Source organism: Sus scrofa, chromosome 12 (assembly GCF_054392235.1).
Source record: "Sus scrofa isolate SSC_HxYL_T2T_F1_AM1 chromosome 12, Sscrofa_HxYL_maternal_Yorkshire_Landrace_v2.0, whole genome shotgun sequence".
NCBI classification, from domain to species: Eukaryota; Metazoa; Chordata; class Mammalia; order Artiodactyla; family Suidae; genus Sus; species Sus scrofa.
In genome coordinates, this window is record NC_139394.1 from 3346448 (window position 1) to 3360713 (window position 14266).

The 14266-nt window shown below is 54.2% G+C and overlaps 2 protein-coding genes across 18 annotated transcripts in view; both read left to right on the forward strand.

Annotated features, from left to right (window-relative positions):
- Window positions 1-3260, forward strand: part of TIMP2 (TIMP metallopeptidase inhibitor 2) — a 46169-nt gene extending 42909 nt beyond the window's left edge. The window contains 1 exon segment of one of the 2 annotated variants that reach the window (NM_001145985.1): window positions 428-731. In NM_001145985.1, the coding sequence (NP_001139457.1) occupies window positions 428-625 (198 nt within the window). In that variant the 3' untranslated portion in view covers window positions 626-731. 2 annotated transcript variants of the gene reach the window in all.
- An 8397-nt stretch (window positions 3261-11657) lies between these two features.
- Window positions 11658-14266, forward strand: part of USP36 (ubiquitin specific peptidase 36) — a 39533-nt gene continuing 36924 nt past the window's right edge. For 12 of the 16 annotated variants that reach the window (XR_014820630.1, XM_084983412.1, XM_084983409.1 and 9 more), the window contains exon 1: window positions 11658-11731. The gene's annotated coding sequence lies outside the window, so the exon portion shown is untranslated. Of the gene's footprint in view, window positions 14200-14266 lie in introns of all 16 variants that reach the window. The other 4 variants (XR_014820631.1, XM_084983401.1, XM_084983408.1 and 1 more) reach the window with 1 other exon arrangement.

Below are 14266 nucleotides of genomic sequence, written 5' to 3' on the forward strand. Positions count from 1 at the left end.
ACCTGCTCCACAGCAGTGACCGTGTCGGGTCCTTAACCCCCTGCGCCACCAGGGAACTCTGTATCGTTACTACGTTGTACTCCCAGGGGGGTGGGGCTCCGCTGAGGCCCTGTTGTGCTCAGAGAAGGTAGACCAGATGGCCCAAAGTGGAGGCGCGCCTATAGCAGCTGGGGGAGCAGAGGTGGTGCACAGTGCCCCCTGCAGGCCTGTCCTGCTGTTTGGAGAGCGTGGGGCTTAGGAAGGGCTGCTGATGGAGCAGGTTCCACTCCAGTCCCAGCTCTCTCCCTCCCTGCTGCACTTAGCGCGGTCATTCATTCTGCACACTGCCCTGGACCGCCTTCGCCAGGTGCAGCGCCAGGCTCTGGAGAGGCCCCCCCGAGTGGCCTTGGTGCCCCGCTGAGTCCACCTCCGTGTCCCCCCCTCCTAGATCACGCGCTGTCCCATGATCCCCTGCTACATCTCCTCTCCGGACGAGTGTCTCTGGATGGACTGGGTCACGGAGAAGAACATCAACGGGCACCAGGCCAAGTTCTTCGCCTGCATCAAGAGAAGCGACGGCTCCTGCGCGTGGTACCGCGGAGCGGCACCCCCCAAGCAGGAGTTTCTCGACATCGAGGACCCCTAAGCAGGCCACCGGCACCCCTGTGGCCAACAGAGAGCCTCCGAGAGTCCAGACTGGTCCAGCTCCGACATCCCTCCCTGGAAACAGCATGAATAAAACAGTCATCCAAGCGGGTCTACATTAGTGTGATTCTCCCGCCCGCCCCCATTTTCCTTTTCAATGTGCTTGTGGGTCTGGAGGCAGAGGTGGGTCCTGCACCCATCCCCCACCCTGGGCGCCGTGCGGCGTGGTCTCCCACCCTTCGGTGTGGCCAGGGGCCGAACACACGGGCTTGCCTCCCAGGCCCGCCCCGGCACTGTCACACACGCTGAGCAGACAGCCTTCAGGGGTCCCCCAGCCTGGTCAGGGCAGAGCCCGTAAATATGCTTTTTGCAGAAACTTTTGAGGGTCGTTGCCAGACTGTGTAGCAGGCCTACCAGGTCCCTTTCCTCTCGAGAGGGGCATGTCCCTCAGTTCCTGCAGCCTCCACCCCTCTGGCCCTAGGGTGGCAGTCCCTGCCCCTTGTGAGTACCCTGTGCCCGCCACGGACTCCCAGCACCCGTGACCTCTGTGTGTCCAGGAGCAGCCCTGGACCCAGGGCTTGTTCTCGAAGGAGCCCCGATCGATTGTATTAATCTGCAGAATTTCCGTGGGAGCCTCCCTCCCGGGCCTCGTAGAACTATGACAGCGACAAGCTTCAGCCCAGCCAAGCCCCCAGCACACACCCCAGGCCTTGAGGGAATCTGCACCGTTCTGCCCTGGGGCAGACGTTCGGGGGGATGCTTGGCTGCCCTTGTAGTTCATTGCGGAGCCTCTGAGCCCCCCCGTCTCTCCAGCTCCCTCCTGCTCTTCTGGCCTGGGACCCCCAGGAACAGGCTTTGCCAGGGGTTGTGTGTGGCCAGTGGCATGAGCTGGCTGTGCCCTTTGCACACCCTGAGGACATCAGGAGCTGGGTGCCGCCCTGTCCCCCAGGACGCCTCAGAGCGCCCTGAGAGCTTTGTGACCTCCCTGTGCTGGGCGGGCTCCTGCGAGTGAAGCTGTTAGCTCAGTGTAGGGTGCAGTCCTTCCAACGGTGGCATCAATAAGACTGCCATCGCTTTGTGGCCCTCCGGGACACTGTGGCCGGCTTTTCGAGACATCTCATTCTTCTGAAGATGAATTCTCAGATGATATGTGAGCCCAAATCACGGGGGTACCCCCCTCGGCTTGACTTTCTTGTATCACAAAGATCACCCAGTTAAGAAACTTCATAGGGAGCTGGAGAACAGATCTGTCCCCCGAGGATGGTTTTCTGGTGCAAGTTTCCCAATAACAGTAAAGATAATCTCCTTTTTCTTCCCACCCACTCGCGGTGTATAAATCGGCTGTTCCGAGTTTATGGTGTATATTAGGCAAACACACACACACACACACAGAGTGAAAGTGAAGTCTGTCGGCCTGGGCGTGGTTCTCCTGCAGAGTTCTCCCAAAGTCAGCTTCTAAGCCTGCGCTATTCTGCGTTGACCCCAAAGCACCTTTCAGACGCCTGACCCCCCCCCTGTGGCGTGCAGCCCCCGTGCCCACCGGGACCCGGTCAGCACAGATTTTGATGACTCCCTTTCTAGGGCAGAGTCGGGGAATCTGGCCCGCTCCGAGGGCCTCTTCATGCTGTGCAGTGATAGGAAGTTATAAGATGTCATGATGGACCAGTCCGTGTGAATCCAGTATATACGAGAACACCAGACCCTCCAATCAATATAACACCCCCCCCCCCCGTCTGCTTCCTGTATGGTGTTATCATATGTAACATTTACTCCTGTTTCTGCTGATCTTTTTTAACGTTTGGGGTTTGTTTCTGGCATCCGTTGTAATCATTCCTGTGCTGTGTTTTTATGACTCTCAGTAGGGGTTAGACGTGCACCTTCTCTTCCCAAAGGTTTCTGCCTCGTGGAAGCATTGGACCCAGAGTGGACGCGGCGTGGTCACCAGCCTCGGATGGGGACCCCCTCAGACCTTTCCTTCGGTCCCTTGAGTCCCGTTGCCTTTCCACCTCCCACCTTTTGTTCTTCGGTTCCAATTATTACGAAGCGAAGGATCTGTGAGTAGGTGGGTTCCAAAACGTGGCCTCCTTGTAGTCAATCCATGTACGTGGGGCTTGTAGCCGTGCCGAGGAGGAGAACAAAAGTCAGGACGAAGGATGCGGGGGCCGCCGAGGAAAGCCACTCATACCCTCGCGGTGAATCGCTGCCGTCGAGAGGGAGGTTAAGAAGGCTCTCCACTTGGCGTTGTTTAATTTATATGTTACATCCTAAGCGCTGCCCTTTCCTTCCTCTCTTCTGGTTTCCGTGCAAGCAGCTCACAGTATTTAAGATCAAGTTTACATCGTAATCCTCTCCAAATCTTTGCTTGATGAGTACTCAGAAATATCGGACTCGCCGCCGTAATTTAAAGCTTTGTTGACCTTGTTCGTTTTTGTTTGGATTTCTTCGTTGTTGTTGTTGTCGTTTAAATTTTGGGGCAATGTGATTTTGCTGGGATATGAAGTCTGAGACCTCCCTGTGCTGGGAACACATGAGAGTTGTTGAAAGTCGACAAGCAGACAGCGCATGTCTCCGATGCCTTGTATCCTTCTCGAGTGATCGCTCGGTCCGTGGACAATAAACAGTATTATCAACGAGAACGCTGCCTCTCTCCGTGTGCTTGTGTCTGACAGCCGCTTTCTAGCTTAGGAGCAGGGGAGGGTGCGGGCCTGGGGGCTCGGAGACCTGTGTGGGATGAGACCGGGGGGCAGGCGACAGCAGGCGTGCTTTTCCTTTCGCTGTTGTCGTTTGGGTGTGTTTCTGGCTGCAGCACCGCATGTGAAAGTTCCCAGGCCAGGGATCAGACCCTAGCCACAGCAGGACAGCACTGGATCCTCAACCCACTGAGCTACCAGGGAACTCCACAAACGTGCTTTTCGTGCTTTTCGTAAGTTGGCCAAGAGGCAGGATGGGGCCCCTGCATTCAGCACGTGCGTCTCCCTTTCTGTTACGGAGTAGGACGGGTGCGTGCATGCGCACACGCACACAGGAGATCAGAGCTGTGTGTCCATCCTGTGTCTTGAACAGTGAGCCCACCGTCTTCCCTCTCTGCCTGCATCCTCCCCCCGCAGCCACCCTGCCTGAGCCGATCGGCAAGGGAAGATGCCAGACGCCAACCATGTTCACCTGTAAATGTTTCAGTACTTATCTCTGAAAATAGCTACTTTAAAAACACTTCCCGAAATCCTTTTATCCCACCCCGAAAAAGTAATTAGAATCTATTAATATCATGGAATGCCCAGTCAGTGTTCACGTATCTCCGATGGTCTCCTAGGTCCTTTTTTATGGCCTGTTGGTTTGAGTCAGGATCCAGATAAGGTCTGTATGGTGGCGTTACTCCCTCAGGCCTCCCTTGTTTGCCGTGCCCCCCCCTTCTCCCCTCCCCCCTCCCCCTCAAGCTTGGAAAGATGGTCCCCTCACAATTGAAACTTTAGCGGAGTCTCCTATTACTGCACGTCATCATGGGAACACTTGTTCACGGTGTGTTTGAACCCGTGCCCGCCCTCTGGCCCGCACGGAGAATCTGTTACTCCAGGACACGCTGGAAGATTGGGGTCTACCACTTTCTGCAGCTGCTCCCCAGTCAGCAAGAATAAGCTCACTGCTGCTTTGCGAAGCGGCAAAGAGTTAGCGGGACAATGTTTGCCCCAATGTCTGTGCCCCAGAACATTAAAGGCGGTCCGTCCACCGCAGACAGATTTTGGATTTTTTTTCCATATGATGAGATGTATGGGGAAAATGGTTCAGCCGCGTATTTGGATAATAAAAACTTTCTGGAGTTTCTTGGTGGCCTATTGGTTAAGGATCTGGCATTGTCACTGCTGTGGTGAGGGTTCAGTCCCTGGTCCGGGAAGTTTCACACGCAGAGGTGACATGTATCCATGATCCAGTTTCAACAATTATCTCAGCTTTCTTTATCTTTGCCGTTTTATTTCTTACTTTTTAGTTTGGTTTTTTTAGGGCCACACCTGCAGCATATGGAAGTTCCAGCTTAGGAGTTGAATTGGAGCTGTAGCTGCCGACCTACACCACAGCCACAGCAACACCAGATCCAAGCCACTTCTGCCACCTACACGACAGCTCACAGCAATGCCAGATCCTTAACCCCCTGAGCAAGGCCAGCGATTGAACCCATGTCCTCATGGATACTAGTCGGGTCCATTACCTCTGAGCCACGACGGGAACTCCCGATCTTGCAGGTTTAAATCGGTCTGAAGAGCCACACATGGGGTAGCCAGATTGTTCAAGATTCTACCAGACCCCACTCTTTCCCCTTCAGCCTTGCTCTTTCTGTGAAAGAAATCCAAGGGGGGCCACTGGTCAGAACCCCCAACAGACACAAGCAGCGCTGAGCTACAAGGAATAACCAGCACCACCTGAGGGGAAGGAACAGGTCAAGCCCTACCTGGGAGGGTGGTGGGAGCCACACCCAGCGGGATGAAGTGAGTGGAGGTGGGGGGTCGGCAGGGAGTGGGGGGTCGGCAGGGAGTGGGGGGCTGGCGGGCACTGGGGACCGCGAACTTCTGCAAGGCTTCAAGCAGGGCCTCAGTCTTACCAGGGGTGGGTAGTTACTCCCAGACACAGGGAAAGCACACACCTGCGGCCTTGACGGCAGTGAGTTTTCTTAGCTCCACCTGGGAGGGGACAGGAGGCGGGCCAGCGGCCGAGGCCAGCCCAGGGATTTAAGGCCTCTTGGCTACTTTTGGCCAAAGCACCCAACACAGGCCCCAGTCCATCCGCATGCAGGGGAGAGAAGGCCTCAAACCCTGCTCCGCTCCGCGAGCCCTGCCACGGGGCTTTTCCTTGGTGAGTTCAACTAGCCCCGGGTGTGGATCTAATTTGGCAGGTTCTAAAAACTGGCAATTGTTAGCTGTGTGGGCCCAGCGGGAGTGGCTCACAGGAACCAGACCTCACAGTGGTCGATGTGAGAGTCAGAACAATGAGTGGTTTACGATGAGAAGTGTGCTCGAGGTCTTTCCAGAAATGAGCACGGCTCTGGTCATCCAGGCCGAGGGACCCGGGGAGGGCGCAGTCCCTTTTGCCTTGACCTCCAAGGTAAGGAGCCCCCAGGTGACTTCTGAGTGACGATACGCTGAATTTGCTAACGTGGTTTTTGAAAGGCAAGTTCTCATTCGATTCATTTTGGTTCCAGCTTTTTTTGAAAATTGAGATGATTGTGTTCTTGCATCTCCCATGTGCCTTGTTTTCTCTTTCAGGATTTAGGGATTATTCAACTGTCTCATCGCTAGCATGTGGATTTCACCTTTATCCACAGTGTCCCTCCGGTGTCCCAGGCCCAGGGAGACAGAGATGAAATGAGATATGGCTGGGGGGAGGGGAGGAGAAGTCCAGAGAACATTCCGGTTGAATGTATAAGTGGAATTTGCTGCCAGCCCAAGGCAACACCAACCCACTAGCAGGGATGGAAGGAATCTAGGGCAACGTCTTGGAGGAGGTGGCACCAGGGGGGTGGCTGAAGGACCAGGGGGAGAGACCAGCCTGAGGAATTTCCGTTGTGGCACAGTGGTTAACGAATCCGACTAGGAACCACGAGGTGGTGGGTTCGATCCCTGGCCTCGCTCAGTGGGTTAAGGATCCGGCATTGCCGTGAGCTGTGGTGTAGGTCGCAGACGCGGCTCGGATCCCGAGTTGCTGTGACTCTGGTGTAGGCTGGTGGCTACAGGTCCGATTGGACCTCTAGCCTGGGAACCTCCATGTGCCGCAGGCTCAGCCCCAAAAAAGACCAACCTGAGCCTGGAGTAGAGACTGTCTAATTGGATCTGGGAACACTTGCATTTAGCTCCGCTGAAGGATCCAGGGTAGGGAGTGGCTGGGGAGTGGGGAGAGGCAGGCAGGAGCCAGCCCCCGGGGGCTTTCAGAGACTCTGCTAAGGAGCTTGGCTTTCCCATCAGCACCAGGGACAGGGAAGGGTTTCAGACAGGAGAGACCTGGGCTCAGGTAAGCTTTTGAAGTATGTTATTCTATTTGGCAAAGGGTTTGGCTATATCCCAGGAGAAAGCAGAGAAGGGCTTCACCTTAGCCATTGGCTGGACGGAGGGGAAGGAATGGCTTGAGGAATATTTGAAAAGCAAAATTAGCATAATTTGGGAGTTCCTGATGTGGCTCAGTGGTGACAAACTTAATTAGTATCCATGAGGATGTGGGTTCAATCCCTGGCCTTGCTCAGTGGGTTAAGGATCCAGTGTTGCCATGAGCCGTGGTGTGTGGGTTGCAGGCACTGCTCGAATCTGACGTTGCAGTGGCTATGATGTGGGCTGGCAGCTGCAGCTCCAATTCAACCCCTAGCCTGGGAAACCTCCATATGCTGTGGGTGCAGCCCCCCGAAAAAGACCACCAGCAACAAAAAAATAGCATCATTTGTTGACTGACAATTTACATGGGGTGAGGGAGAGAGAGGAGCCCAGGATGCTGGCTGGGCAGGTGGACGTTGGGGTCGCTGTATGAGTCCAGGTCCAGCCAGGAACACCGACACCACTCAGAGCAGCCTGTCAAAGAGCAGGGATTGGGGTAGGGATGGGTTACATTCTAATGGAAGAAACTCCCTGGGGAGTCAAGGAGCGGCAGCAGGAAGCGGTGAGCACCTCGAGGATGGAGGGGCAGAGCAGGAGGCTGCCCTGCAAGAGCCCGGGGAGAGGACAGACCATGGCCTCTCTGGACCGAGCTGGAGCCACTGCCCGAAACTCTATTCAAAGCAGAGGGAGGGGGAGTTCCTGTTGTGGCTCAGCAGCAATGAACCCAACTAGTATCCCTGAGGATGCGGGTTCGATCCCTGGTCTTGCTCAGATCCTGGTCTTGCTGTGAGCTGTAGTATAGGTCACAGACGTGGCTCCGATCCCCGTGGCTGTGGCTGTGGTATAGGCCGGCAGCTACAGCTCCGATTGGACCCCTAGCCTGGGAACCTCCGTATGCCATGGGTGTGGCCCTAAAACAACAAGAAAAAAACAAAACAAAACAAAGCTGGGGGGGAGGGAGAGGCCTGCTTCTCCTTTCCTCTGCCCTCCAGTCTCAGCAGTGCCCCCCAGCGGCTCACCCCCAGGAAAGCAGCTGAAAAGGGCAAGGATTTGGTCTGCCCTCCAACACACCAGCCCAGTGAGCAGCAGCTTGCCCGGAGTGTGTGTTGGAAGGGGGTACATTCGGGGGCATGATGAGTTTCCAGGTGCTCATGGGGCCTTCGGGGGTGTCCAGGAGGCACTGGCCGCCCCATCCGGAGGTCAAGGGGAAGGAGGTCGGCCTCTGCACAATTGGGACTCCCGCCTACAAGCTCAAGGTGGTTGCAGTGGTGACAGCAATGGATGTGCTCCTAAGCTAAGTTCAAGTTATTTTCCTCACTGATTGCATCATTTTACATTCCTGGCAGTTTTACAATCTGCTTCTCCACGTTCTCTCCAACATGTAGTCATGTGGTCCTTTAACTTCTAGCCGTTCCAGAAAGTGTGGAATATCAACTCATGGTGGTTTTCATTTGCATTTCTCTGGTGACCTCTGAGATTGAGCATTTTAGGCAAGGCTTTTATATTGGCCCTGTGAACGTGCTTCTAGAGATGCTACTCTGAAGGCTTCTAGGAGGGAATAAGATAGTGGGGTAAGGTGGGAGTGGGGGCGCCCCAAAATTTCAGAGTTACCTCTGAGGGCCTGAGGGAACTTAGAGCCTGACAGACCTGGGTGTAAACCACCACTTGCATGCTGGGATCTTGCACATTCAATTTTTTCATCTGCAAAACGAGGACACTATCTTTTTGTAGGGCTGCCATGACAATTAAATCAGATAGTGTTGGTAAGTGGCCAGCCTGGTATCTGGCACATAGTATGAACTCAGCAGTAGCAGCAAATATCATCAATATTGTTATTAAAATCAAAGATCTGCTGGAAATCATCTTTATTTCACAGATGATCACAAGGAGGCCCGGGGGGTTAGTTGAAAGAAGTGTCCAAAACAACCTTTTTTTCCTTCTTTTTTGGCTGTCACGAAGCATATGGTCTTGACGGCAGATCCTCGCCACAGTTAGTTGCAACCTCTGCCATGGGGCAACGGCAGATCCTCGACCCAGTGTCAGGCTGGGGATTGAACCTGTGTCACAGTGCTCCCGAGATGCCACTGATCCCGCCACAGCATGTCCCATTTTTTTTTTTTTTTTTTTTTTTTTTTGCTATTTATGGCCACACCTGCAGCATATGGAGGTTCCCAGGCTAGGGGCCAAATAGGAGCTACAGCTGCCGGCCTACACCACAGCCACAGCAACGCAGGATCGAGTTGTCTGTGACCTACACCACAGCTCAAGGCAACGCTGGATCCTTAACCCACTGAGCGAGACCAGGGGTTGAACCCGCAACCTCATGGTTCCTAGTCAGATTCATTTTGCTGTGCCAGGACAGGAACTCATGTCCCCACATTTTTATTTTTATTTATTTATTTATTTTTGCTGTTTTCAAAAGTAATTTATTTTCCATTAATTTTGAACAAACAACTTTACAAACATAAAAACATGTCTTATCTCTGGAGTAAATATATTCCTACATAGTAATGTTGACATCTTTTTTTTATTATATTCCCTTTTTATTTTTATTTTATTTTTTTTGTCTTTTTGCTATTTCTTGGGCCGCTCCCGCCGCATATGGAGGTTCCCAGGCTAGGGGTCTAATTGGAGCTGTAGCCACCGGCCTACTCCAGAGCCACAGCAATGCGGGATCTGAGCCACGTCTGCAACCTACACCACAGCTCACGCCAACGCCGGATCCTTAACCCACCGAGCAAGGGCAGGGACCGAACCCGCAACCTCATGGTTCCTAGTCGGATTCGTTAACCACTGCGCCACGACGGGAACTCCTATTCCCTTTTTAATAGACTATTTTTTTATTGTTACTTTCCCAACACAATTTTTTTTTTCATTGTACAGCATGGAGACCCAGTTACACATACATGCGTACATACTTTTTTCTCCCATTGTCGTGCTCCGTGGTATCCAGCCATAGTTCTCAGTGCTACACAGCAGGATCTCATTGTTAATCCATTCCTTAACCCCAAGCTCCCACTCCCTCCCACTTTCCTCCCCTCCCCCGGGGCAACCACAAGTCTATTCTCCAAGTCCATGATTTTCTTTTCTGTGGAAAGATTCCTTTGTGCTGTGTATTAGATTCCAGTTATGGAGTTCCCGTCGTGGCGCAGTGGTTAACGAATCCGACTGGGAACCATGAGGTTGTGGGTTCGATCCCTGCCCTTCCTCAGTGGGTTAACGACCCGGCGTGGCCGTGACCTGTGGTGTAGGTTGCAGATGCGGTTTGGATCCCACGTTGCTGTGGCTCTGGCGTAGGGGGGTGGCTACAGTTCCGATTCGACCCTTAGCCTGGGAACCTCCATATGCCGAGGGAGCGGCCCAAGAAATGGCAAAAGGACAAAAAAAAAAAAAAAATTCCAGTTATAAGTGATATCATACAGTATTTGTCTCTTTCTGACTTACTTCACTCAGTATGAGTCCCTAGTTCCATCCATGTTGCTGCAAATGACATTACTTCGTTCTTTTTTATGGCTAGGTAGTATGTCTCCATATTTTTAATCACTCATTTATGCATTGTATCAGGACTGGAATAATGAGAAAGCCTTGAGTCGTTGTTTTAGGGCACAGAGAGGACTCAGGGACAAATCCCAATCTGAATCTCTGTAGTTGAGGATTCTCAGAGACAGGGTAGAGCGTAAACTCAGGCTCCTGTGAGTTTGTTTATGCTTGTCTGCTTTTTCAACACCCCCCCACACCAAGTAATAACTACCGGTGGATTTTGTTTCTTTTTCTTTTTTTTTTTTTGCTATTTCTTTGGGCCGCTCCCGCGGCACATGGAGGTTCCCAGGCTAGGGGTTGAATCGGAGCTGTAGCCACCGGCCTACGCCAGAGCCACAGCAACGCGGGATCCGAGCCGCGTCTGCAACCTACACCACAGCTCACGGCAACGCCGGATCGTTAACCCACTGAGCAAGGGCAGGGATCGAACCCGCAACCTCATGGTTCCTAGTCGGATTCGCCAACCACTGCGCCACGACGGGAACTCCGATTTTGTTTCAATTATACCCATCCTCTCCCACCATCCCTGCTTGAAGGACTGTGCGGAAAGGGGGCATGACAACTAGGTCTGGGTTTCTAGTTGGTTCACCCAGGAACCCGCCCAGCCCACCCTTCACACTTGTCAGCAGTTGGGTCGTGTACTCCTTCTAGGAAACGTCGTTTACTGTGAAATAACAATCATCTTTTGCTTCTATGAGAGTATCTGGAGGTCAGGCCACGAGCAGCGCTCTCTTCACGTGCTCTGGGGAACCCGACGGAAGGCAATCCGGCGGATTCAGGTGAAAGACATTTTTAAAAATACTGTAAAAGCAAAACGTGTTTGCAAACATTCAACCAATTCAAACCTTAACTGTAGTCAGGAAGACTCTTTTGGAGGAAGGGAGTGGAGTCTGGGAATTGCGCGAGGCCCCGCACTCTGTAAAGGTCATTCGCCCTCACTTCCGACCCCTTCATCCCAAGAGCTCTTTGCTCCGCCACACCAGGCTTTACTGGGCCTGTAGCCCTCTTCTCGCCCGGCAAGTGTCTTGGTTATTAAAGGCCTCAGAGGGTGCGAGCCAGGGCCACGCGCGCCCGTCCGGACAGTGCGCAAGAAGGAAGGTCGGACGCCGCCACAGGTGCGCCCAGCGCGCCAGACCCGGAAGCAGGCGCCTCACGTGCTTTTCCGGAACTCGCCCGGCAAGGGCCTAGAGGGCGGGACGACTCCCGCTCTACGTGCTTGCGTCACCGCGTAGGCTCGCGGAGCGCGGATAGGGGAGATGACGTACAGGGTGCGTATAGCGGCTGTGGGCGGGCCCAGGGAATGGGGTCCAAGCTAGCCCCGCCTCTTAAAGCTGCAGAGGGCTTTAGGGGTTCCGCCGCCCGGGCTGCGAGTCGCTGGCGCCTTTAAGCGTCATCGTGACACGTGTGTGAGGCGCCGGAGGCCCGGATGGTGCGTGTGCGGGGCCGTGCAGAGTAGACGCCAGCGCCGCGGGCCTGCTTCCCGGCCTGCCGAGGGCCAGGTAGGTTGGGGCTGGGTCGGGGCAGCGCGCAGACCGGGTGGAGGGCTTCAGGCAGGCGGGGCGTGGGAAGGTGCAGTCCGATGCGGCGTGCGCTGGGAGGGTTCTGGGGACACTTGAGTGCTCGTCTGCGAGGGACTGTGGGTTCCACGGGGAGGTCGTGAAGCTGCGCAGTCCCCACAGGCTGCGCGTCCACGAGCGGTTCCGGAGCCCACGGAGAGGCCCCAGGGTTGCGCGTCCGCGAGGGGCTCCGGGGTCTAGAGGAAGGCCTCGGGCTACGCGGTCCGCGAGGAGCTCCAGGGCCGACGGGGAGACTTGTCCAGGACTGCTCTCTGCTCTTCTCCGCACACCTGGGCCGACCCTTGGTGGAAGGGAGAGCAGCCCTGGCCAGGAGCCCACGCTGCTGTCGATGTTGGGCTCAGTCGTTACATGCAGAAGCGTCTTTTATGCAGGATTCAGACTTCCAATGGAGTGACCTAAGTCAGAATCATGGGAAGGGCGTTCATTTGGTAGTTGAGCTGAGTTTCTGTCTGTTTCCTTTTAGTAAGAGATGTGGAGAAAGTAGCTTTCCTCATGGTCGTGGTGGACGTGAGGACTCGGGTACAAGATGTGTTTCTTAAATACTCATTTCTTTGGTCACGTAGCATTGGGTCTCCCCTGGGGTTCCAGGAGCGAGACTAGCATCCTCAAACCAAGACAGGTGAGAGAGGAAAGCATCGTGGTCCTGACACAGTCCACTGTCTCTGAGGGATGCAGACAATCAGGCCTCCGAGGAGAGGGGAGCTCAGCTTGCTCCCTCCTGGCTGCGGCCTGCTGTTTGCTCTGCAGAAGAGCCCTCCGAAAGAGCCCCAGGGAGGCCCCAGCTCCCTGGTCCGGAGCTCCTCTCTGCCAGCACGTGGTTGACGCTGCCAGTCTTGGGTGCAGTTTATACTGGAAAAGTGCATTTAAAGGGAGGGAAGGGAAAATGTGCTTGAATGGCGACTGTTTGGAGGAAGCTTTTGAGTCGAGGTAGAAACAAGCAGGGGTAAGTGTGAGATGTTTATGGACCACAGGAAACGGACAGGAGAGGGTATCCTTTCTGAATTTTGAAGAGCCTCTTACCCAGTGTTTGCATCAGAGGCTTTGCCGACGGCGTTCCCATTGTGGTTCATTGGGTTACAAACCCAGCTGGTATCCATGAGGACGTGGGTTCGATCCCTGGCCTCGCTCGGTAGGTTGAGGATGTGGGGTTGCCGTGAGCTGTGGTGTAGGTCCCAGATGCACCTCCGATCCCGCGGCCGCGGTGTAGGCCGGCAGCTGCAGCTCTTATTCAGCCCCTAGCCTGGGAACCTCCACGTGCCTTGGGTGTGGCTCTGAAAATGGGGGGAAAAAAGACCTTGCTGACGATGACAAGGACCTTTTTCTCTCGCATGCTGCACCTCAGAGGTCCCATTCGGGTTGTCGCTTAATGTTTCCGGTGGAACTGGTGATGTAGAGGTTTGATCTCTGTGTCAAAACTTGGAAAATTGTGTTTGCTCAAAGTCTCTGCGTCCACACTGAGGAGGGGACTGTGTGGAACTTGGGTGTTCTTTAAGGTATTTATCTCAAATTGGGTTAAATCTCCCAAGTGCTGTTTAATCCTCTGCCTTCCCACGCCCACAAGCCCACGCCCACAACGGAGTCCTCCCCTGTCCTCGGCAATGTGTGATCTTGTAGGGGTTTTCCTAAGACCGAAACGGGTTGTCTGCACTCTGAGATCTGCACTCTGAGATCGTGTCAGTTACGCCCTTTTGGGGGCGGGAGGGGCCCTGCCCTTGGTATGCAGAAAGTTCCTGGACCAGGGATCAAACTCCAGCCACAGATTGAAATCCTTAATTTACTGAGCCACCAGGGAGCTCCACTGTGTCTTTTTTGTTTGTCTGTGCTAATGTGCCTTGAAGTAGGGACCTCAGATGTGATGTGTCGGAAACTGGTGGCAGAGTGGTGTGGGGCAGGAAAGGGGTCAGGGCTGGTCCTGGTGGTCAGTCCTGAGGCTGAAGGAGGGAGGGAAGCTCGGCTCTTCCCTGCACTGTTCTGGTTACATTGTGTCTGGATGTTTTCACAGTGAAGAGTTTGAAGTCCTTTCATTTTCTGGAATCATAGTGGTTGTGGATGGTAACTAAAGAAGAAGAACAAAACCCGGGATTTAGCAGAGTGAAGATTTGCCTGCTCTCGTTGTGCCTTTGATTGTTTGGGGCGGGGGGAATCTTACTGGCTCGTGACACCTGAAGGTTGGAGAGGGTCTGTTATCTCGGGCTCTCAGCGAATGTGAGAAAGACTGGCGTTGACTGGCGAGTGTCGGGGTCCACGGGCCTTGTCGCTGGCGGGTGGTTAAGATGGAGAGAGAAGAGCAAGGTTCTCGTGTCCTGTCCGTGGAAATCCTCGGTAGCTGGTCAGCAGCTCACCTCTCTGCTCTTCCTGAGTCCCGCGCTATCCATCCTGTTCCCGGTGGGGTAGGTGCTGGGCCTTCGTGCTCTGTGGCCAGGGAGTGGGGCTGATGAGACCGTGGGAAGAGAGCCG